This window comes from Equus quagga, chromosome 11 (assembly GCF_021613505.1).
Source record: "Equus quagga isolate Etosha38 chromosome 11, UCLA_HA_Equagga_1.0, whole genome shotgun sequence".
Taxonomy (NCBI): domain Eukaryota; kingdom Metazoa; phylum Chordata; class Mammalia; order Perissodactyla; family Equidae; genus Equus; species Equus quagga.
Genome location: NC_060277.1, coordinates 38,516,325 through 38,539,101, shown reverse-complemented (window position 1 = coordinate 38,539,101; position 22,777 = coordinate 38,516,325). Strand labels below are relative to the sequence as shown.

The 22,777-nt window shown below is 34.8% G+C and overlaps 1 protein-coding gene across 4 annotated transcripts in view; it reads right to left on the bottom strand.

Annotated features, from left to right (window-relative positions):
- The window catches only part of EPHA7 (EPH receptor A7), a 169,023-nt gene that overhangs the window by 4,945 nt on the left and 141,301 nt on the right, over window positions 1–22,777 (bottom strand). For 2 of the 4 annotated variants that reach the window (XM_046677608.1, XM_046677610.1), the window contains exons 8-16: window positions 19,047–19,155; window positions 18,357–18,412; window positions 13,890–14,015; window positions 12,848–13,033; window positions 12,224–12,285; window positions 10,715–10,924; window positions 9,611–9,760; window positions 1,693–1,886; window positions 530–685 (exon numbers count right to left, since the gene is read on the bottom strand). In XM_046677608.1, the coding sequence (XP_046533564.1) occupies window positions 530–685; window positions 1,693–1,886; window positions 9,611–9,760; window positions 10,715–10,924; window positions 12,224–12,285; window positions 12,848–13,033; window positions 13,890–14,015; window positions 18,357–18,412; window positions 19,047–19,155 (1,249 nt within the window). The remainder of the gene's footprint in view (window positions 1–529; window positions 686–1,692; window positions 1,887–9,610; window positions 9,761–10,714; window positions 10,925–12,223; window positions 12,286–12,847; window positions 13,034–13,889; window positions 14,016–18,356; window positions 18,413–19,046; window positions 19,156–22,777) is intronic. The other 2 variants (XM_046677609.1, XM_046677611.1) reach the window with 1 other exon arrangement.

Below are 22,777 nucleotides of genomic sequence, written 5' to 3'. Positions count from 1 at the left end.
TTAGGCTTCCTTTGACCTCTTCAAAAGTAATCATACTGGACATCACAATGCATTTTGGTATTAGGTACAAAACTTTTAGGTTTTAATGTCTGATATAAACATGATGAAAGAAATCCTCCTCTGCAAATAGAGAAAGTTTCTCCAGCGATTAGGAACCTAAATGATCCAGTGATTAACCAAAAGAGCAAAGTTTCACTAGGTGGTGTTTAGAACACTGGCTATGGAGACAAATTAGCTGTCACTTACTAGTTGAGTCACTTTAGGGGAAATTAAATTCTCTGAGCCTTGCCTCGTTGTGTGTAAAACTATCAACTTAATAAAATTGTTGCCATGAGACTTAGAAAGATACCGTATGTTCAGAGGTCTATTTAGCATAATGCCTGGCACAGAGTTAGTACTTATTAAAGAGATACTTTTCTCCCTGATTTTGTGGTTTATACCTCTTTAACATATGGCCGATGACCTAATGTATAAAGCTTGGATTGTACCTAATAAATTCTTAAATATTACTTTAGAAGTTTAAACTTACTCAATAGTCATCCTGGCTACTGATTCAAGGGAGTTGTAGCCGGCTGCCGTGAAGTTGTCTTTGTATCTTTCCATCTTAATAGCTTGTAGCCATTCTCCAACTGAACAAAAGGTAGTGAAGTCAGGAGTGTTCTGATCCAAAAGAGGGCTTATTGGCCTAGAGAAGAATGAAACAGAAAAGCAAATTTTCTCATGAACTACCCAAGAAAGAATGTCTTGACCTATACAAAAATAAGGGTATGAAGAATAAAATTGCATATTTTAATTGATGTCTACAGTAACAAACAGATATGCTAAGAAAAACCTAACACATAAAGGTTGCCCAATAACTACAAACTCTAGATTTTACATTTTATTTAGATTTGATGGGCACCAGATTGTGTCTTCCAAGGAAATTTTAAAAGTACAGTCAATGGTATTTGCAATCACTAAATATTTGTTCATTTGCTTCTGCAAAAGCAATGGGGGGGTAAAGGAATCACACAGGGCTGTGGACTAGCTTGTTCAGACCACATTATGCCTCCTCTGTACTGATGGCACACTTGTGAGTGCCTTGTGAGTTCACACAGCTCCACAAGGGTCTGACGACCAGTGCAGACGGAGCATCAGGCACACCTGGCAGCTGAAGCCGACTATCTGCTGAATAATATGCATTACAACAGAGTAAGCCAAGCGCAAAGAATAAATGGAGTGTTACTCTTTGATCATGTATTGAATTACTTTTACAAACTTTAACTTCACAGAATCATTTTATTAACTAACTCAAAGCAAAACAATAAAATAGATAATATGCAGATAATAAAAAACTAAAGCAACAGCAATAAAAACCCATGTAATAATAATAATGGTTTGAAAATGTGAAATGCCCCTTAATCACAAAAATCCAGTTGAGAAAGTATTCTATAATGACAGCCAGTGATATTTATCATAGCTTTTAAGGAAAAAAAAAGCAATAATAATTAACATGTGTCTTTAAACACTAATTTAATTAAAGGAAGCCATCTGAAAAGAAAAAATAAAAACTTCTGTGAACACAGGAAATTTAACATAGATTTATGATTTAACACAAACGTCAATTTGCCGTTGGGGTGGGGCTGAGGAGATAAATGCTTCGTGTGAATATCTGCCTTACTCCCAGATTCCATTCCCTTAGGTATTTCTTACCTACTACAAGTTCCCAGGGGTGTTTTCAGGCTATTTGGGTTTCGAATCATTTTGTCTAGAATTCCAACTATCTGTTCAAACTTTGGCCTCTCAGCGCGTTCCTTTTGCCAACAATCCAGCATTAGCTGGTGAAGACCAGCTGGGCAGTCCATGGGTGCTGGTAAACGATAACCTTCTTCTATTGCTTTTATAACCTGATAGCCAAAAGGACATTAAAGATATCACTGACTGAGGTTCAATTATAATAAAACGAATTGCCCAGTAGGCAAGAGATTTATCCAGATAAGAGTGAAGCACACAGCTTTGCAAAAACCTTACTTATTTTTCCAAAACATCCAAGAATATTAAGCATGTTATTAAGGGGTGCATGAAGAGCAGGATATGATGACATTTTCTAGTTGATTCAGCAATAGGGAGCAGCAATTAAGTTCACCTAGGGTGCAAGAGATGGAAAATGTTTTAATGTCATCCCAGAGGTTTTCAAAAGGGAATATGTTATGGAACTATTTTAGGCTGTCCATGTACACATTTGTCCATAAATTTATGAATTCTCCAAGTTATAAAAGGAAGATGTGAGTTACCCAAAATTGGCTCCCAGAAAGTTTCACTTTTTGCAAACTTCAAATGACACTTTTGAACAAGATATCAAAATATATGAATGTACTATGACAGGAAATATTACCAAGAACATTATTATTTTAAATAATATGAAGCTTACACACTTATGAAGTGTACAGGGTTATAAGACACAGTGGTGTGGTAAAGCCAACTTGTACTGGTTCATGAAAGAGACCACAACACTCTCCAACTCCACGTTCATGACTTCACACTGGCTGTCTTAGTGGGGGAGGGGAGAAAGGTTACACAAAGAAATTGGGAAAGGTTACAGATCAGGATTTTCCCACTCAGAGTACTGGTTGTTAAAACTTTTATCAGCACACCACTGCCTATTTATGTCTAATAGTAGCTTAAGATGCTATTTATATCAAGCTTGAATGTTAATGAAAAATAGGCCTTCGTAAACATTTGCATGTGGCAATCAGAAAGTCTAAAAGTTACTTATTTAGACTTGGTATTTTTATTTAAATGGAAAGCAGAAATAGGTCTTAAAAATCAGAAATTGTTACAAATCTGAGCAGCACAGGGAAAATAAGAGGAAGGCAAACAATAAATAAGGAGGACTAGTAGAACACTAAAATATTTTTCAAGGGGGATTAACAAATCCTTTGATACCGACTGACATAATAGTAGTAGAAATTTAAAAAAAAATGACTCAAAAAAAGAAGTAACCTTGTTTTTGAAGAAAATAAGGCCAAAAGTAGGGAGAAAAAAACTGGCTTTAAGAAATGATTAACTTCATATTTGTAGGGAAAAATATCCTTAAGATGCTTGTTGACATTAAGAAAAGCATATTAAAATGTAAAACTGGCATCAATAATTTTTAGAGAAATTCCTTTGTATAAAAAAAAAGTCAACTTCTTTGTTGTTGTTGTTGTTGTTCTTCTTCTTCTTCCTTTTTTTTTTTTTTGCTGAGGAAGATTCATCCTGAGCTAACATCTGCCTATCTTCCTCCTTTTTAACTGAGCTGCTGCCAAGGCATGGCCACAGACATACGAGTGGTGTAGTTCCATGCCTGAGAACTGAACCCAGGCTGCCGAAGCAGAGTGCCAAACATAATCACTAGGCCACCAGGGCTGGCCCCAAATCCACATTTTTTAAAGAAAAATTCATATATGCAAATTGATAAAGTTAAAAAGGTAAATAGATGAACTTAATTTAATTTTTGACAAGTACTTTAAGTATAAAATTTTCAGCCCAAATTCTTCCCTGATAACTAGGTTGTATGTCCCATACATCCATTCACTAGACATCTTCATCTGGATTTTGAATAGGCACCTGATACACTGTCTATAAAACTGAATTTATGACCTTCCCCCAAACTTTCCAGTCTTGCCAGTCAGAAAGCTGACATGAGAACAGTCTTAGACTCTTTCTCTTATACACATAGCCAAGTAGTCACATTTTCTGATGCTGCTGCTTCCTGAATACAATCTATGCTCAAATACGAGGAGCAGTACTTATATATATCGCTGTAGTGATGGAGTCATTATCCCACAGTTACGTCTTCACAAAGGCTCATACTCTGGGGTGTTTCCTTAAGTACTTTACTTTGAATAACAATTGTGGAGAAAATACCTTAGCCTTAAATGACCTTAATCAGTACTGGTATTGAATGCTAATGGAGGTCACAGGACATAATTTAAAAAATTTCTGTGTTTATGATCCCATAACTGTCAATGTTGGATAGCTTGCAAACATTCCTCTAAAATAGTCCTTTAAAAAGCTATACATCACACAAGCAAACATACACAAATGGAAACTCTGCAAAGATCACAAATACATAACTATAGGAGGAATTAAATTTAAAGAAAACATTTTAAATGCAAAGAATTTCAGGTGGCTTTGTACAACATTCCAGTGATGGCACTATACTTGGATTCAAAAGTCCTATATGTTAAAACACTTAGATAAAAGTAAAAATAATGCACTTTGGAAAACCAGGTTAAGTTATTTAAACAGTGGCCCAAATTGTAAATAAGTAAATGAATAACTTCTAAAACTTTATACAGTCAAAAATGACCAAATAACAAAAAACGGGGTGGGGGACATTATTTTCATTGAGAAAAAGTGGCTTTCTTTATATGTGAGGCTGCTTGTTTGAACACATGCACTATCTTTCTGATTTGACAGGACTCCATTCCCATGCTCATAACGTTAGCGCAGTTCTTTCCCTGCTTACAGTTTGTCTTCAGATGCTCAGAAAGGAACAATGCAGGTAAAGCAATCTTTTCTCTTTTCTTTCCTTCTAAACAATCTCTTAAAATGTAAATCTAAACCTTATCATGATCCTTCTGACATAATACTCTCCAACAGCTCTCCAAGCCTTAAAGAAAACATTTAGAATTCTTCAGCTTTGAAAACAATATATTGTTGTCTTTGTGCCAATGAACAAATTATAGTACCTTTAAATGACTCTTACAGGAATGAAAGAGTTAATGAACCTCTGTAGCTGTCCTATTGCATTATAGGAATTTCACGATTCCTATTATTACAGAAAAGAAACAACATTTATCTCAACACAAAATGAAACTTCCAGCTCTCAAAGACACAGTGTTTATAAATTTTGAAAGGAGCAGCAGCAAAGTATAACACTTCAAATAAGAGATGCTCTGGATTCAGAATGGACTTTGGGGACTCTAAAGTTCCCATGAACAATCATGTCGGTACCGACAGGAGACCAGAGATACTGGCTGGGAATCTTCAGCCTCTACGGAGCACAGTTTGGTATAATCCAAGGCGTACCCTTCGAGGATAAACGGGCAGATAGGGGATGATTTGGGCACAAACTGAACCCAGAGGTTCTGCAGTTTTTATTTGGTTAGCTGCATTATATTTCCAATTGGGAAAATAAAAAGTACTTCCTGCAAATAGTTACACATTCTTAGAAACAACAAAGCACACAAGTAAGATGCTGGAACCTACGCTTCTTTGAACTTTATGCAATTATCCACAGAATACATTTAAAACATCTTTTTGTGAAATTACCAGAGACCCCTTGGATTTGCTATTGGATTTGCAGGTCTAGCATTAGCATTCCAATAAAAGTCAAAGAAAAATATTCATAGACAATTTCTCATTCTGGATAGTTTCCAGAGGAATAGCAAGTGTCTAGGTTAAATGACAAAAAAGACCACTGGAATTCAACAAGGAGCACTTCTTTGGTATGTACTGTAAAGAAATATTTAGAATAAAAAACCAAAGTTGCTTGCTAAGAAGTCTTTCAGTATTGTCACAGCACGGCCACGGTAATTAAGAGAAAAAGAAGCAGAGAAAGACGCCATGATAATGGGCCTGTAATAACTCAAAATGGGATTTCACATGAGTGGCTTCTTTTCTCTGCTCGTGCCCATTTTCATTTCATTAACCTCACAATAACATGACCCACATTTTATGCAATTAAATATTTTGGACCCCACTTACTGCATTATAGCAAAGTTTCACCAAAAAAAATCACAATTTTATTTCTATCTTAACATAAAAAAATACAGACATAAATCAATGATGACTTTTAAAAGGAAAAATTGAGGGCTCACAATTTAGTTGAGAATAAATTTAGTTAGAAGTGTATTATATTTTCAAGACTTTTAAAATGTCATTTAAAGGACCACTTTAAGGATTTATCATTACGTCACATATCTTTATGGAACCTTAATTTTTTTATCATCCCTATGAGTATCTACTAGTAAAGCTGAAAATTTATTGGCCTACCTTAAAGTGAGAAGAAATAACTTTGTTGAGTATTATAAACAGAAAAAATATGATCTATATAATGAATAATTTCAGAATTTCTTAATTTGAGAGTAAAAATTTTATTTGGACTAATTAAGACATAAATTGAATTAAAAGACAGCTGCTGTGAATGCCGAATATGAGTATTTTCAATTTCTGCAATGTTTATTACATTTGACTACATTTTATATATACAAAGATTTTTCTTTGAAAGGCCATTATGGAAAGGACTAAACATCTGCAGATTTTTAAGAAGAATTAAAATTGGAAATTTATTTGGAAAGCTCACCCTCGATTTTAATAGCAAGTAACTGGATTCTAACTGCTTCCATCGCAGTGAAAATTCAAGAAAGTTATAGGTCCATGAAAGTATAATGAGCATTCATTCAAGCATTAAACAAGTGATATCCTATTACCTATTTGGGTGTGGGCCTCATCATACGTCTGCACAGTATCTTTTCCTAAATATTTATTGTTCACCACCCCGTCCAGAATGCAACCAAAGCTGCCTGGCAACTGTCTACCTACCTCACTGAGTTCTACGATACCCCTTTCTATTTCTTCAGAGTGATCACAGAAACCCCCTTTACTCAGCATTCAGCCTGGAAGTTTGTGGACTTGCTTACAATCATCAATTACAACTCATTTTCATGATGTCTTATGAAAGGTCCTTTGTTTTTCTTGTGAGGAAGATTTGCCCTGAGCTAACACCTGTACCAATCTTCCTCTACTTTATGTGGGATGTCGCCACAGCATGGCTAGATGAGTGGTGCTGGGTCTGTGCCCGGGATCTGAACCTGTGAACCTCAGGCCGCTGAAGCAGACATGCAAACTTAATCACTATGCCATTGGGCCAGCCCCTGAAAAGTCTTTTAAAATCCAAGGCATTTGGGACTTTTGTGGGGTTTTCTAAAATCTTGACAAATTCCTAGCAACTAAAGTTAAACAATATTAAGTGAATTGATTCATTTAATAAATCTAACTTTTTAAAAAAATTAATACATCTGAAGATCTGATGAAAGCAACCTTCCAGAAAAACACAATATATTCACATATACACAGGATTTCCATAGGCATTAGGGCTTCACAGATCTCTAAGCTCCTCCAGAGACTCCAAGCAAAAAAAGAAAAGCTTTTGGGGCTGGCTCCGTGGCCGAGTGGTTAAGTTCACGTGCTCCACAGGGAAGAATAAACAACTATGTACCGGGGGGGCTTTGGGGAGAAAAAGGAAAAAAATAAAATCTTTTTGAAAAAAAAAAAAAATGACTTTTATCCAGAGAATTTCTTAACCAGAATGGTATTCATTATTTTACATTATCCAGGCTTTTTTCACCATTTGCACATTGAAAATTAAACAGATAATTGCTCAAACAGCACTTTAACAACATAGATATAAAATAATAAATATTCTCCTGTAAGAGGAATATTAATACCAATTTCAGTATAAAAACTGAACTGTGTAAGTAATCTCTTACTATTACACAAAGTCGTGTCTGAATTAATCATTCAGACCTTCAAAATTAAAAAAAAGAGAAAAAGATGGCACTAAATATTCTAGTCAGAATTCAATTTCACTGTAGAGATAATAATTTCATTTGATCGATAAAACTATTAATTCTTGAAATACTAATATATTTATATTTCAATTTCAAGAAAAACAAAAATTCAATGTTTAGAGAATTGTAAAAATTAAAATTGAAGATATCTGTTTTTTTCTTAACCATTTCTATTATGTGTTTTTAGAAGTTAAGTGAACTTTGAATTTAAACCATCTTCCATTCCTGTCATTCCCTTTATGTTTGAATCTAGTACAGAAGGAAGGTGTCAAAAGAAATGAAACTCTACCAAATGTCCAGGGAATGTAAATATTTCTCTTTCTCTGCCCCAAGGATTTGTTGCCCACATTTTGACAGTCCATGAAATCTTTGACACTGAGACCTGTCAAATCTTAACGACTTTGCCTCTGCCAAATACACTCATCATTTAGACTTTTATCTTTGAAAAACAAAAATAAAAACCAAAAAACCAAAAGAAGTTTTACGTCATCCCTCAATTCAAAATATCAAAACATTTAAATGATTTAAAAGCTCCCCCTTTTCAGGCTGCGAACCTTTCAGTTAATGCAGAAATTTGTGGGAAAATATACTAAAAATAACCTTTCTAGAGTCTGACTTCAGTGGTCTAAAAATAACTATTTACAAGTTTTTAGAACCATAGACATTTGGTATAAAATTGAAAACAAAGATGCTGATTTACTGTAACCATGCTCATGATCTCTTTTTGAAAAATAACTCACTTTTAACCTTAGTCAGTTTCTACTGCTGTCCATGTTTATGGTACCTCAAGAACGGACCACTTCAAACCAGTTTGCTAGTCACAGCCGATTTCTAAATGGCAATATAGATTTTCCTCAAGCACTACTTATTTTTTTACACTACTCTCCAAGAACTTTAAATTTGTATCATTTCCAAACTCCTTCAAAAAAGTCTTGCGTCCATTTGCCCAACCTAATCTTGATTTTGAATCACTCCCAGTGTACGCATCTCTGTTACAGGAAAGGGAGTCTATGAGGTTGGCCCCACACGCCTCGCTAAGCCTTTGCTTCTGCACTTTCCAACGTGCTCCCTGCAGAATTGTCTTGTCACCTATGAACCTAAGTCTCCTCCAGATTTCTAGTTCCAATTCTGGGGACCTTCCTACATTTTACACTTGCTCTATTTTTATCTCAATTTCACTCACATTGTCAATAAGATGAACAACATGAATCTGCCAGTATTTGCATGTTTCTGACTATAAAAATGTCAATTTCATAAAATTCAGCCTAATAGAAGCAAATAGTCACTTGCACACATGTTACATTGTTTGATAAACGGTCTCCTGGTGTGAGATGTATACCCCCAAGAACCACAATCAGTTTCTTTTCTCAAAGAATAACATCATGTTTTATGTCTTAGTATGCCCTAATGGAAACAGGGTACACATTTAATAAGTACTATTTTTTCTATTTTTAGGGATTCCCAAAGATATTCTCATTGTGATTACATTCTAAAATATCACTATGAAACACTTACCAACATTGATCATAAAATCTAGATTGCCTCATGAAATTAAAATTTAATTGTCAATCAACTATAATTTAAACAGATTTTCTCAGAACATTAAGAGAAGAAGAAAGATAAGCTTCAAAGACAAAATAAAACACAACCTGCCTTCCCCTCCCCCTCTGTACATGACTCTTTTATTCAAGTGACCCTCCCACTCAGCTGTGCAAACACAGCATCATTATCTTTATTAGGGAGGAAATAGCCTCTGTAGGCTTCTATTGTGTCCAGAGAATTTAAATCAAAAGAGAAAAATCAATTCTTCAAAATAAAAACCAAAATGAAGTTAACTGAACCACCAATTTACGGTAACTATTGTGATAATTTGTGGTGATAATTCTGAAAACTCAGCAGTACATTTTTATAATTTTATAAAAGTTTCTTCGTATGGGCCATTACCTACATGTTCCAATAATAATGGATATTAATGTATTAAATCCTTCTGGTTTAAACAGTGTAACACCTACATCTTGATTTGACATGTCCCAGTAAGGTCTTTCTCCATAAGACATAACTTCCCACATGACTATTCCATAGCTCCATACATCACTGGCTGACGTGAACTTCCGGTATTGGATGGCTTCTGGTGCTGTCCACCTTACTGGAATTTTTCCACCCTGTTATGAAAGGAAATTAACATTTGAAATATGTATAACTTCTAAATCATTTATAGCAGTACCATAAAGCTACAGTTAAACATTTGTATACTTGGTTGGCAATTCAGCAGTATTAGGTCTATCCATCTTGTATCTCTATAAGTGTATTTAAAGTTACTAAGCTGTTTGTAAAATGTCATTACAAGTTCTCTTCTTTTTTTTTTAGAGGAAGATTAGCCCTGAGCTAACATCCACCACCAATCCTCCTCTTTTTGCTGAGGAAGATTGGCCCTAAGCTAACATCTGTGCCCATCTTCCTCTACTTTATATGTGGGTTGCCTCCCACAGCGTGGCTTGATAAGCATGCATAGGTCCATGCCAGGTATCTGAACCAGCAAACCCCACGCCGCCAAAGCCAAGTGCAGAAACTTAACCACTACGCAACCAGGCCAGCCCCACAAGTTTTCATTTTTAAGGCAACTCAATTTAACGGGTCCTATTTGGTCTTAGGGCAAGAGTCTAGTTAAAAGACAATGACGAAATTAGGCAAGTACTAAAATGGACTTACACACAGGGTATTTAAGTAAATCCTCACATAGTTTCCTTTTTTCTAATGTCACAAAAGTTATGATAAGAATTAGCATATTTCTTTAAAATATTTAAAATGGGATTATATTTTTCTGCTACAATTATGAGTACTAGTAACTAGATGTTGCTGTGTATGACTGTGTATTATTTATACCAACAACCCAATATAAAATAAGCATGTTATCATTCTTATCATTACTTATTCTCCGAGGCTATATGTAGACTGTGAAAGCAACAATGACTCTTCCAAAGGGAAAAAGTAGCAACAACAAAAGTCGAGAACAATTTGCCTCTTTTCTCCTATTTAGTTTTGTAGCATTAAGCCCTGCTTCCTTGGTAGGAAAATTTCAGGATTATGAAGGAGTGCAGTAATAGTCTTTCTCTTACGGTTGTTGTATAGACAGCTTCTGGATCATCCTCTATAACCCGGGACAGGCCAAAATCTGACACTTTACAAACAAGATTGCTGTTGACAAGAATATTGCGAGCTGCAAGGTCCCTGTGAACATATCCCATATCAGCCAAATATCTCATTCCAGCAGCAATTCCTCTCAGCATTCCTACTAACTGAATGACTGTAAATTGCCCATCGTGTTTCTACAGGAAGACAAAAATAAAAGTCCGTTAAATGTACTTTGAAAGAGAAAAAATGAAAAATGTCTGCACACTAGTCATTTACTACTGTGTAACAGAAATTATTAATTAACTTTCTATATAACACACACATTTGTGAAAAATGTAACAGATGCTGATTTAACTGATAGTCAAATAATACAAAATAGAGTTTTGGTAATCATTTAGTTATTTACATTGATATGTTACTAATATTAATTATTAATAGTTTCAGACTATGCAAATCCAAAAGTATATGCTAATTTTTAAGTCAAGGCTAGGGAATGGAATATCCAAAAATATTATCCCTGGCAGCTAAGTGTTTTCTCTACTTGCTAAAAAATTATATAAACAATCTAATAATATATAAATGGATGAATACAAATATATTAGTATTTTTTCTCCAAATGGTAAAAAAGGAAGGGGAAAATGTTTTGGTGAAAGATGAAGAGAAACTAAGATGTAGAAAATGATTATACAGGCTGACTTTGTTTTCACTGTACTTTTTTCCTTGTTCTGCTATTGGTAGGAACATTCCTCGCAACACGCTTTCTCCCAGAGAGTTGATAGTTAATGCATTTCACAAAGACGCAGCACTAAACATTTCCCTAAATCCTCTGATTTATTATAAATCTGAGTGAATGTATCATTCTCGATAATGTATGATAACTCTGCACGTCCTTGTATTCTTTATTTTCTTTTTGCCATTTGGGAAAATGTTAACCAGTGTTCATACTCTCAGGTGAAAAGTCTCTGAGAGTGAAAAATATATAAATTTACATATTTAGAATTTATCACTTACAAAAATAATCACATACTATTAATTTAAAAATCTTAATAATTTTACATTTTATGCTTGATGCTTACATGACAATATAATAGAAATGGTTCTACAGTGCAGAATTGGGGTTATTAGGCCAATAGTGAATGGTTATCTTACTCTTTAGTTTCCCTGCATGACCTCTGTACTTTCTGATGCTACTGAGAAAGTAAAATGCTACACTACAACATGTGTTCAAATCACAGGGCTTCAGGTATCCTCCGTATTTGAGGTAATGTATTAATGGAGACTCTATTTTAACTACATTCTATCACTTAAATGCTCAAAAAGACTCTAGTTCAATTCAATCCGGGACTCTGATTTTTATGCCGCTTTTCAAAGAAAGTTTTCTGACCTGATAAACTTTATAATGTTCACATTTTGCACTGTAAAAAAAAGTTCAGAAAATTATATTGGTAGCATGTATAGTATATCTAGAATGGGAGGATAATTGTGTTACTTACCCTGAGAAACGCATCTAGGGCCCCATTTTCCATGAATTCTATTACAATCATGACTGGTTTCCCTAAATTTAAAAAATGTATATATAAGAAAAAAAGTGTTGATTCAGATCCATAACCTAAACTTTAGGGTTATTCCCTTTGCCACTTCGGATAAAACACATGGTAGTTTCTTCGGAGGACTGAATGGATGAGCTGTATTTCTACTGCTGCTGCTACGCTCAGAGTCAGTAAATGTCTGCTTGCAACATGGTCACGACTCATAAAATCAAACAGTAAAAGTCAGTGTGTTCTTCTGACTCTTGCTTTGTAAATAACTCAGAAAATGACACTTTATATAAAATGCAAAGACTAAACTATCACTTTTATGGCTTTTGAAGCTAAATGAAAATATCTATTAGTCACTCCCTCGATCTATCATTTATGCTTTAACTCTAACCCTGCATTCATTTATCCTGATTTTCTTTTTCTGAGGTGGTAACATACAAGAAATAGTTTTAATCAGTTTCATACCAAGATAAGACATTCAGATTATGCAATATGTTCATAGTTTGATTTTTATTATGTATGAAATGACACTAATTTCTGACAGTCCACTTGACAAATGAAAGATATAATCATATCTACCTCTTGTAACAACCCCTTCCAAATGGACAACATTTGGGTGGTCAAACTGCCCCATGATGCTTGCTTCACATAAAAAGTCTCTCCTTTGTTTTTCTGTGTAACCGACTTTCAAGGTTTTTATGGCTACTGCAACGTCTCTTTTTCCTGGAAGTTTCAAACGACCACTGCAGACTTCCCCAAATTCTCCTGAAGTAACAGAACAGGCAGGAGTATTTTAATTTCAGAAATATTTCTTCTCTCAAAGTACATGCATTAAATTCTTTAAAAGTACTTTTAAGCTTTCCTAAACTATCTGTTACACAAGCGACTATTTTGTAACTGGGTTAACAAAAACTCTTTCAGAAGCAACATTTAGGTTAGAAATATGCTGTATAACGTACACTGCCTACTAAAGTATAAGGGCACACTAGCACATCCTAAATATTGCTATGGCTCTTACAGTTTGACAAGGAAATATTTCTTAAATATTTAAAAGTCTGGAATTCATATGCACCATGTCTGCTAGACTTGAGGGACTTGGATCCAAAAATGGATAATTATTATGAAAACACATTGTATACGTAGAAAATAACATTCTTTTTAAATAATACATACATATTAATTTTCTACATGGAATTAAATTGTGCAATGGCTAATATCTACAATCACAAGGAAAAAAGATAAAAATGAAAACTTAGCAAGAAAATGGTAATCAAGTAGGAGGAAATGTATATTCCAGCAAAATTCAGGAACATTCTAATGCTTTAAATACTAAGTTATTTCTTGAACAACAAGCCAGAACTCTTATGAAATAGCTTATACGAGAACAATAGCTTAAAAAGCCAACAGAAGACAAAAGATAAACAGATTCTCTGTACCACATGGTTCTTTTCCACTTTTTTCTTAAGATTTCATAAACAAGTACAGCCTCATTGCTTCCACCAGTTGAGGTAAATGCAAAAGTTCTATACTTGAAGTATAATTATTTGCCTGTCATTATGATGTATGACTTTCGATCTCGGCTAAATGGAACAGCTGAACGAGGAAGCTACAACAGCCTTACCTGCACCGATCACACGCTCAATTTTAATACAGGAGGCATCTAGCTCCTTGGCGAATTGATGGACAGCTCTATTTGGGTCCTCATAGGTTTCAGGGTCAATGTAGGTTTTGGTGCCTGGAAATTTAACTGTAATGATGTAAGAAAGCATGACTGTGATGAAGCAAAGCACTTATTGTGCAGTCAGCCCAGGAATTTCATTATGCAGAGTGCTCCTTGGAACAGTGAACTTGCTTCCACATCACCTGATTCACAGCAGTTTTAACAGACTACTTCAGTCTGCTGGCGTATAGGTATTATCTGCAAGCTTCTATAGGTAACATAGGATCCAGCTCATAGGTTACTAACTGAATTGCTTTTCCAGTAAATCAACAAAAGACATCACCAAAATTCTCTGACATGACTCTTATCAGACTGGAGGTTTAATTAAACTCACTGCTATCATGGCACAGTTCAAGCCATATGGAGGTTTGTAATGGACTTGGAGACACATTTGTAAATCTATCAGTCAGTCAATCAACCAAATTAACACACTGGGAAAAGAAGACATTTCATTTACAGGTAGCCTACTACACTGACAGCAATATTAAAAACATTTAGACATCTTACTTATTCTTTTGATTTATTTTTTTAAAAGACCAACCACCATCGACATATACATAAAATTAATACAAGAAGTGAGGGACCGCTATCACAGAATCAGAGAGAAATTTACTAAAGACACAGTTTCATCTTCACCTTGAAGGGCAATAGAAGCCAGATGTACAAAGTGCAGAGTAAAGTTAGAAAATGTACAATATTCCTGGGATCTGCTAACCATAGATGACAGCAATTTGAAAGAGGAATGGTTGATAGGAACTTTCAATTATAAGGCTCTGGAAGATCTTAACTGCTATAAAGAGGTAGCCGATATGCCTCAGAAAAGGTAGTCAAAATTCAAACAACATAGAATCATCTTAAAAGTTAAAATCTTCTTAAAATGCACCCAGAAGCATGCAGGTAACAGATAAGGCTATGTCAACTTTAAATCAAATTCAATTACAATAACGTATTGCAAATCTAATCATTTGGTTCAAGACAAAGATAAGATAGGCATATATTTGGTTATATTAATGCAACGAAAAGAATTACACTATATCCTCAAAAAAACTTTATTGTTTTTAACAAAGCCACTGAACAATCTTTTCATTAAATCTTACTATTTGGAGAACAATATATTTCTTTATGTATTACACTGCAGCCTAACTGTGCTTATGTCATCACATTAAATTAAAATTATATTTTAAAAATAAACACATAACAAACAAAAAGAAGCAGAATGTATAAAGGAAAATGGGATTTAAAAATCTTGATTTATTCTGCTGTAGTTGATTGTTTATCCAAAATTGATTGTCTTAGACAATTATTGTTGCAGTTTATAAAACTGACAGATGCTCATTTGTTACTAAAGCTGAACACGAAAAAAAACACAAGAAGAAAAGAGAGAGGGGACAGAAAGAGAAAAGAAAGAAGGAGTACAGGGAAGAGGGGGGGAAGAGAAAAAGAGAGAAGGGAAGAAAACAATAGGTTAACCTCCTAGATTGGCAGGCAGATGGAGAAGGAGCCATCTTCTCCCTTTTTATTCTCTTCCTTTCTTTCTTTCATTGTTTTCTCGGTTTTGTTTTGTGATAAGGGAGCAAGATTGGAGGTAACCTTCTGCATCTCAAACGGTTCTCTGATGGTTCTTTATTCAAGCTGTCATAAAACATTTTGACAGGCCAGAGCAATTTTGGCATAAAAACATGAAATACTGCCCAGCTTGGATTCAAAGACATTGTTAGAAGAAATGGTAGGAGGAAACAAAATGTAAATTGGAATTGCTTCACTAAACCCCTCCATTGTGTTTATATCTTTAAATGTAGCACTTGGGGCCATGGAGAGTTGAGGGTGCCTGGTACAAATGGCTGGACATTCTATTAAACTTGGTGCTCTAAAAGCTAGGTAAATGATTGCTTTCATGTTTCTGTAAAAATTCAATCAGGTGTCTTAGCACCTAAGAAAATTGTCTGTATACTAAAGGAATAAAAGGACACCAACTCGTAAATAGCTGGTGACCACAGCTTTGTACTTTACGTATTTTAGATACAGCCATAAAATGCCTAGTTCTCATGAAATGACAAGAAATGATATCCCCGTAAGAAGGGCAATTCAAAAATATCAAGAATTTACCAGGATAGGATATGTTAAGTGCACTTTATTTTTTCATTATTCATTTAAAAATGGATGTTTTAAATTAAAGGACATACTGACATCTTTTCTGAATATTCTGGTCTGTTGCTTATTTCAATTTAAGACTGTAAACTTTTTCCTGTTCTACTATCTCATTTACATTTCTCATGAATGTTAAATATCTTAAAACCACCATTGATATTTTGCTCCAGAGATGAAAATTGTTTATATACATCAAGCTTATCTTGTCTATGTTAGTAAGTAAAACATGCAGCTCTATTTTTTCTAATTACAAACTGGATGTCAAGTGTAAAAAAAGCAAATGGCATCAAAATATTAAAACCGAGTGATGACAATTAAGCATAGGCTATACAACAAGTTTTAGATAAGCCATATTTCAATTTACCTTCTGCATTAACTTGCAAGCTAAAAGCAAATAAACCAAAACGTATTTGAAAATTTGGGGATATCTCAGATATACTCAGTAAAGGAAAGAAAAGTGACATACTGATTAAGGTAGTATTAAATGATTCTGCCATCAAATTATTCACATATGGGTAGAATCAGGGATTCCAGGAACTATAGGCTTATGTTACTTTTCTATATACATTTTAAACCAGATAAAAAAATTCAGGCATTCAAATTTTCATCCTCTCCTTCCTGTCTGAGGAAGTGTAAAAATATTCTCTCATGTCATGAAAGAGAAAGAAATATAACCGCCACTCTTTCTGTTCGTCCTCTAGCTGTAAACTGCCTATGGCACTCTCATTATTGAGCCTTGTCACAGGAAAATCCTTGACCGATTAGCAAAAGGAAGCACCAACATTGGGAGCATCTCAAATGATCCCAGAGGGGAGATGACAGAATCACATGTATTCAGTCATAATCAGGGGCAGATTTAAATTTTGTTAGGCTTATAACCTTCTACAATTTGGGATACTCTCTTTAAGAAAAAAAAGTGATTAGACACACAAAATTGCTGGGGCTCTCCCAGGGCCTAGAAAGGGGTCTGTGGAAGGGAGGGGCCCTGAAGCTTAAACTTCGTGATAAGGCCACCTCTGGTGATCTCTTTTACGTTAATTTGTAGTATTCCACATGCCCTTTCTGCCTTCAGTCGTTGGAATTCTACAGAGACTCATAATCAATCTGGACATGTGTTATGTAAAGCTACTTCTCTTTTGAAAGTTAAAGTCAAGGTAACTTGGTTTAACAAATAAAAACACATTGAAGAAACTAAGGAATGATAATAATAGTGTTCACAATTTGTCTTTAAACCACACCTTTTATTGATTGATGCTTATATATTCTTGTGACATTCGGATGGATACATGACAATACCTTCTTAGATACTGGCATAATAATAGATATAATTTTTATGCCAATTAGGAAATTTATCTATCCATGAGACATTTTAGTAAAGACTATAGCTACTATAAAAAACAATAAATAAATTTTTAAAAAATATTTTCAAGGATTAAAAATAGGAATAATATGTTTGGAGAAGAACATCATTAATTATCAGAAGTAAAACCATTTGATTGTTAGGTTGGTACTCTGGCTGCATAAAGTAATAACATTTACTCACATGGCTCTCATTGTTTCACTTGCCATCCACATTGCAACAAGAATAAAGTTAATGCAGATGGCCATCTACTTTCTTTGGCTCCCTAAACTCTCTCCTGAATATGGTTTCTAAAATGAACTTGTAAGAATCACGTAACCCAAATCCACAGGAAATCACTGGAGGATTGAATCCTATTATTACACTATTTATGTCTAGTGAAATATCTATCAGTGATGGACAATATATAGTAGCTAAAGAGAAAGAGCCTCCTTAGTTTAGCCTTCCATGGTAACATCACTCATTGGGTAGAAAAAAGGGGCCTTTTCTTCTGACTCAGAATGAATTCCTTAGCTAGAACATGGGCATATGCAACATTTAATGTATTATTATTAGAATGGTATGAAACGATTGGGCAAAGTTTGCAAAGGAAAAATTGTGACATAAAAGCAGCTGAATAAAATCTTGTAGTTATACTAAAATTTCTTGAGAGGTTACATTTCTGAATATATTTTATTTTTTTAAAAATTCACATATGTCTTTCATTCTAAATATCTTGTTCAAATGCTTTAAAGCAACAATTTGAGCTCATTATATAATGTCCAAGTATGGTGTATTAGGAATTTATTCATGCCAACACTAACAACCAAGTTTCTGTATTAATTGGGGTACAAAATAATAAAGAAAAGCCAAACACTTACAATGAAAGTAAAGTTCTTCATCCCCTTCCTGGTCAGCTTTGCTATAACCACAGTGCCTGGAAAAAAACCACATTTGTGATGATCTCAATCTATGATCTTACTTTATATGTTTAATATTCAGTACAATATACCTCAATTATTTAATATCACACTAGCGAGAGCTATTAACAAAGTACAAAAACTTCCTGTCTGTAGTTATGAACTCATTCAATAATACAGCAAGTCACATGATTAAAAAATGCATAGAATACAAAGTCTTTGTGTGAGACAATGTAGAAGGAACATATTTTGTCACTCCAAACTTATCAATGAGTGAGTATTTCCTTAGATTTTTTCTGCAACAACAACAGATTTTAAATGGTTTCCACAAACCATTAATGAAAAAGGTAAATCTTTCCCCTGGTATCATTTATATTTATTATAAACACCTGACTCTGAAAATAACCAATAAAAATTCATCCAATAGAAATTACGATACTCATTCCTCTTGCACTAAAGGAATGATCAAGCTCACACTGTATTTTGACCTTGAGAGAACGATAATTTATTGATCTTTAGTGTTTCATATCATACAACGAATGTTTGCATTTACTATTTAACATTCTAATACACTAAAACGATAATAGGCTGACATAACTCTGCAAAATCAATACATTTTATTTTAGAGAGCAGAACAAATCTATGTTCTACCTTCTTCCAATGATGAAGCCAAAGACCATGAAGACCAAAATGATGGTCCCAGCCACGGCGACCACCGCAATGATAATAACAGGATTCTGTTCGCTAGAGACGGCTGTAGCTGTGAACAGAGAAAACAGGCTCAGAAACATTCAGCACCATGCAAGAACTTGAGAGGTTAAACAAAATCTTATAAACAAGAGCTATGTATGCTATTTAATTCACCTCTCATTTTGAATAAGTGCATTATGTTGTAACGATATAAATTTAAATAAATTTTTATTTTTGCACTTGAAGAAGTGGTAAGGACACTACTTCATCTGTTCTGTATTCCTCAGCTATAAAAGAAACCCACAAAATGCCTTATTGACTGGTTATCCCCTTCTTAGTTGCTGGAATCTTAGTTATGAATCAAGAGATAGACATCTGGGGCCGGCCAGGTGGCACAGTGGTTAAGTGCGCACATTCCGCTTTGGCGGCCCGGGGTTCGCTGGTTTGGATCCCAGGTGCGGACATGCCACCGCTTGGCAAGCCATGTTGTGGTAGGCATCCCACATATAAAATAGAGGAAAATGGGCACGGATGTTAGCTCAGGGCCAGTCTTCCTCAGCAAAAAGAGGAGGATTGGCAGCAGATGTTAGCTCAGGGTGAATCTTCCTCAAAAAAAAAATTCCAAAAAAAAAACGAGAGAGACATCTTTCTTCTACAATTGCTATTAAATCTCTATTTTTTCTTCAGCAAGGTATTTGATCCCTCTGTGTCTGTTTTTCTGCTATGTACAAAAGGAACCAAAATACACATTCTGTGCATTTTTCAAAGCACCTTAGATACCTTATCTGTTATATCATCAATATTAAATAAAAATCATCACATAATCATAGTAAATCAGCATGAATTTATAATCCACTATAATTCAGGAAAAAAGATGAGCAGAATTACTTCCATTAATTTAATAAAGTATGCAATACACACATTTGAGAGTTTAAGATCGTGGAGAAGCAAGCTTATTTATGAAAGAGCAAACTTTCTGTAAGTACTTTAAAAAACCTTTCAGCATTATCTAATTGTAGACACTTCCTGAACACGGCTAAGTGATTCTTCCATGCTCATTAAGGCAAGCTCAGGTGGACCTTTCTGAGAGTCTCTTTGGGGACAGTATATGTTTGCATGTCCTTTCCAGCAGCCTCTGATTCCGATTGTTCATCAAGTCGCAAGGCCTTATCACTTCCACTTTTCCAAATTAGTGAAGTTTTACTTATACAGTAATTTGCAATTGTGATATTTTCCCCAGAGCATTACATTTTCAATACCAGGATAGACTTCATAAAATAATCAAAGACATGTAACACAATGGAAATGTATATTCCAATAAATGATCCAGTTGCAAATCTCATATAATATATAGTGTCAAACTAATACACTTTGCTTATTTCTGAAATAATCAACAGCTGTAATCTTTAATTTATGGCAGGATGGAAAATATTGCTCCTTCTTGGAGGTGGCAAGGGACTGGCTCTCTGGAGTAGGAAATTATATGTAGGCGAAGTATGTCTTGCCACAATGGGCAGCATAAACTTTTTTTCTGACTGGCTTTTCTCTAGTTTATCTACGTCTCCCTCCTTTTGACAACTCATCTCTTAATTTTGTATACCTACACTAATAATAGATAGCTCTTATGCTGAAAAACAGTAAAAATAGACCTGATGTAATAGTTTCTGAACAAAGGTATTGTACACAGTCCCTAATTCAGCACCTGCTGATTTGCTCCCCAGGGAACTAGACAAGGGGGAAAAAAAAAGAGGAAAAAGAAAACAACTTTTAAGGTTTAATTTCTGAACTATAACTTATTATCATTTAACAGAGAAAAGATGCCTTCAAGTATTTTTCTTTGGTTCAGTAGTTTTTTTTGTTTTTATCTGTCTTTTTATATATATTAAGAGAAGAAAAAGAATGGAGTACTTCTGTTCATGAGGAGGGAAAAAATTATACACATATGTGTAGAAATTGTTTCCATTCAATCGATATCCCGTGGGTCTAAGCCTCTGCTTGTCTCAGGCTCAGTTCCTCCCTTAGCTTCACAAACAGAACTCCAATGAGAAAACTCAACTCAGGTGAACAATGAATTAGAATTCGTGAACATTTATTTACATGTTTTTATATGTAGTCAGGGTCATACTTTAATCTTTCCATAGGTAACATTTATAGTTAATATTTTCATCTATTTTATGGGTAATAAATTTTAAAAGTAATTTGTAAGTGCCATAATCACCACACCAAGGTTTAAAAATTGTAAAAGCCGTAGAGTTGACTCTGCATAGAAGTGAATTTTAGGATACATGTGCAATGGAATAATCTGTTTAACTTCTCTTTTCAAACAGCTCAAGTGACTTCTCTTTGGTGGCATCTTCTCTCTCGCCCTTCTTCCTAGCACAGAGAATCACTGCCCCCGAAACTCCGATAGTGTCAGGCCCTGCACTCTACCAGTATCTCCAACTCTTAGCACAGTACCTTGTGCTAAATCAGTAGTTCCCAAAGAGTGCTCTGGGGAACCTTCAGGGCCCCTCAAGAACTTTCTGGGGATCTGCAAGTTCAAAACTATTTTCACGTAATATGAAAATGTTATTGCCTTTTTCACTCTCATACACTCACAAGTGCACAGTTGAGTTTTCCAGAAGTTGCACGACATGTGACAACGTCATCACTGATGGCTAATGAAATGTGTGTTTGTGTGCTCTTGTATTTTAAAAAACTTCTCAGCTTTCATTTCCTCTTCTTCTTCTTTTATGGTGAGGAAGATTGCCCCTGAGCTAACATCTTGATGCCAATCTTCCTCTCTTTTGCCTGAGGAAGATTTTCCCTGAGCTAACATCTGTGCCAATCTTCCTCTATTTTATATGTGGGATGCTGCCACAGCATGGCTTGATGAGCAGTGTGTAGGTCTGCACCTGAGATCTGGGCCTGCAAACCCCAAGCCACTAAAGTAGAGTGCATGAATTTAACCACTATGCCACGGGGCCAGCCCCTTAGTTTTAATTTCTAATGTGGTGTATATTGATAGATATAATCTAAATAAGCAAAGTCTCTTTGGGAATCCTCAATGTTTTTAAGTAGCCTATAAGAGTTCCTGAGAATAAAAAGCTCGAGAATGACTGTGCTACATAATAAAAGCTGACACTTGACACTTTCCATGTGCTAGGCACTGTACTTGGTGCTTTGCGTACATTAACTCATTTAATCCTCAGAATACCCTGTGAGTCAGGTACTGCTCTCCTAGCAATCAGTGTACAGAGAAGTAGTTCATCCAAAGGTCCACAACTGGACATGGCAGAGCTGAGAGGTGAAACCAGGAATATGTCTACCAGCACTGACTGAGACTGACAATCTGTTCTATGCTGATGACTGTGAGGTATTCATCTCTTGCTTATTTATTGAGTGCCTTCTATGTGTCAAGCACTACAATAGGCACTGGCAAGATAACAGTAAGAAAAGGAGATAGGGATCATCCTTTCAACAACTTTACATTCCAGTGGGAGAGAATATTCCAATGATAAAAATCACCACATTTTTTCTAATGCAAAAGTCCATTTTTAACATTCATTTCATGTAATCATTCAGGTTCTACACTTCACCTTAATCTCTTTGAATCTTAGTTACTTCATTTGTAAATAAAGAAAATAATATCTATGAATCTCAGAACTCAATAAATAATAGTTTGGCCCAACATTCCCAGTTTACAAAGTGAA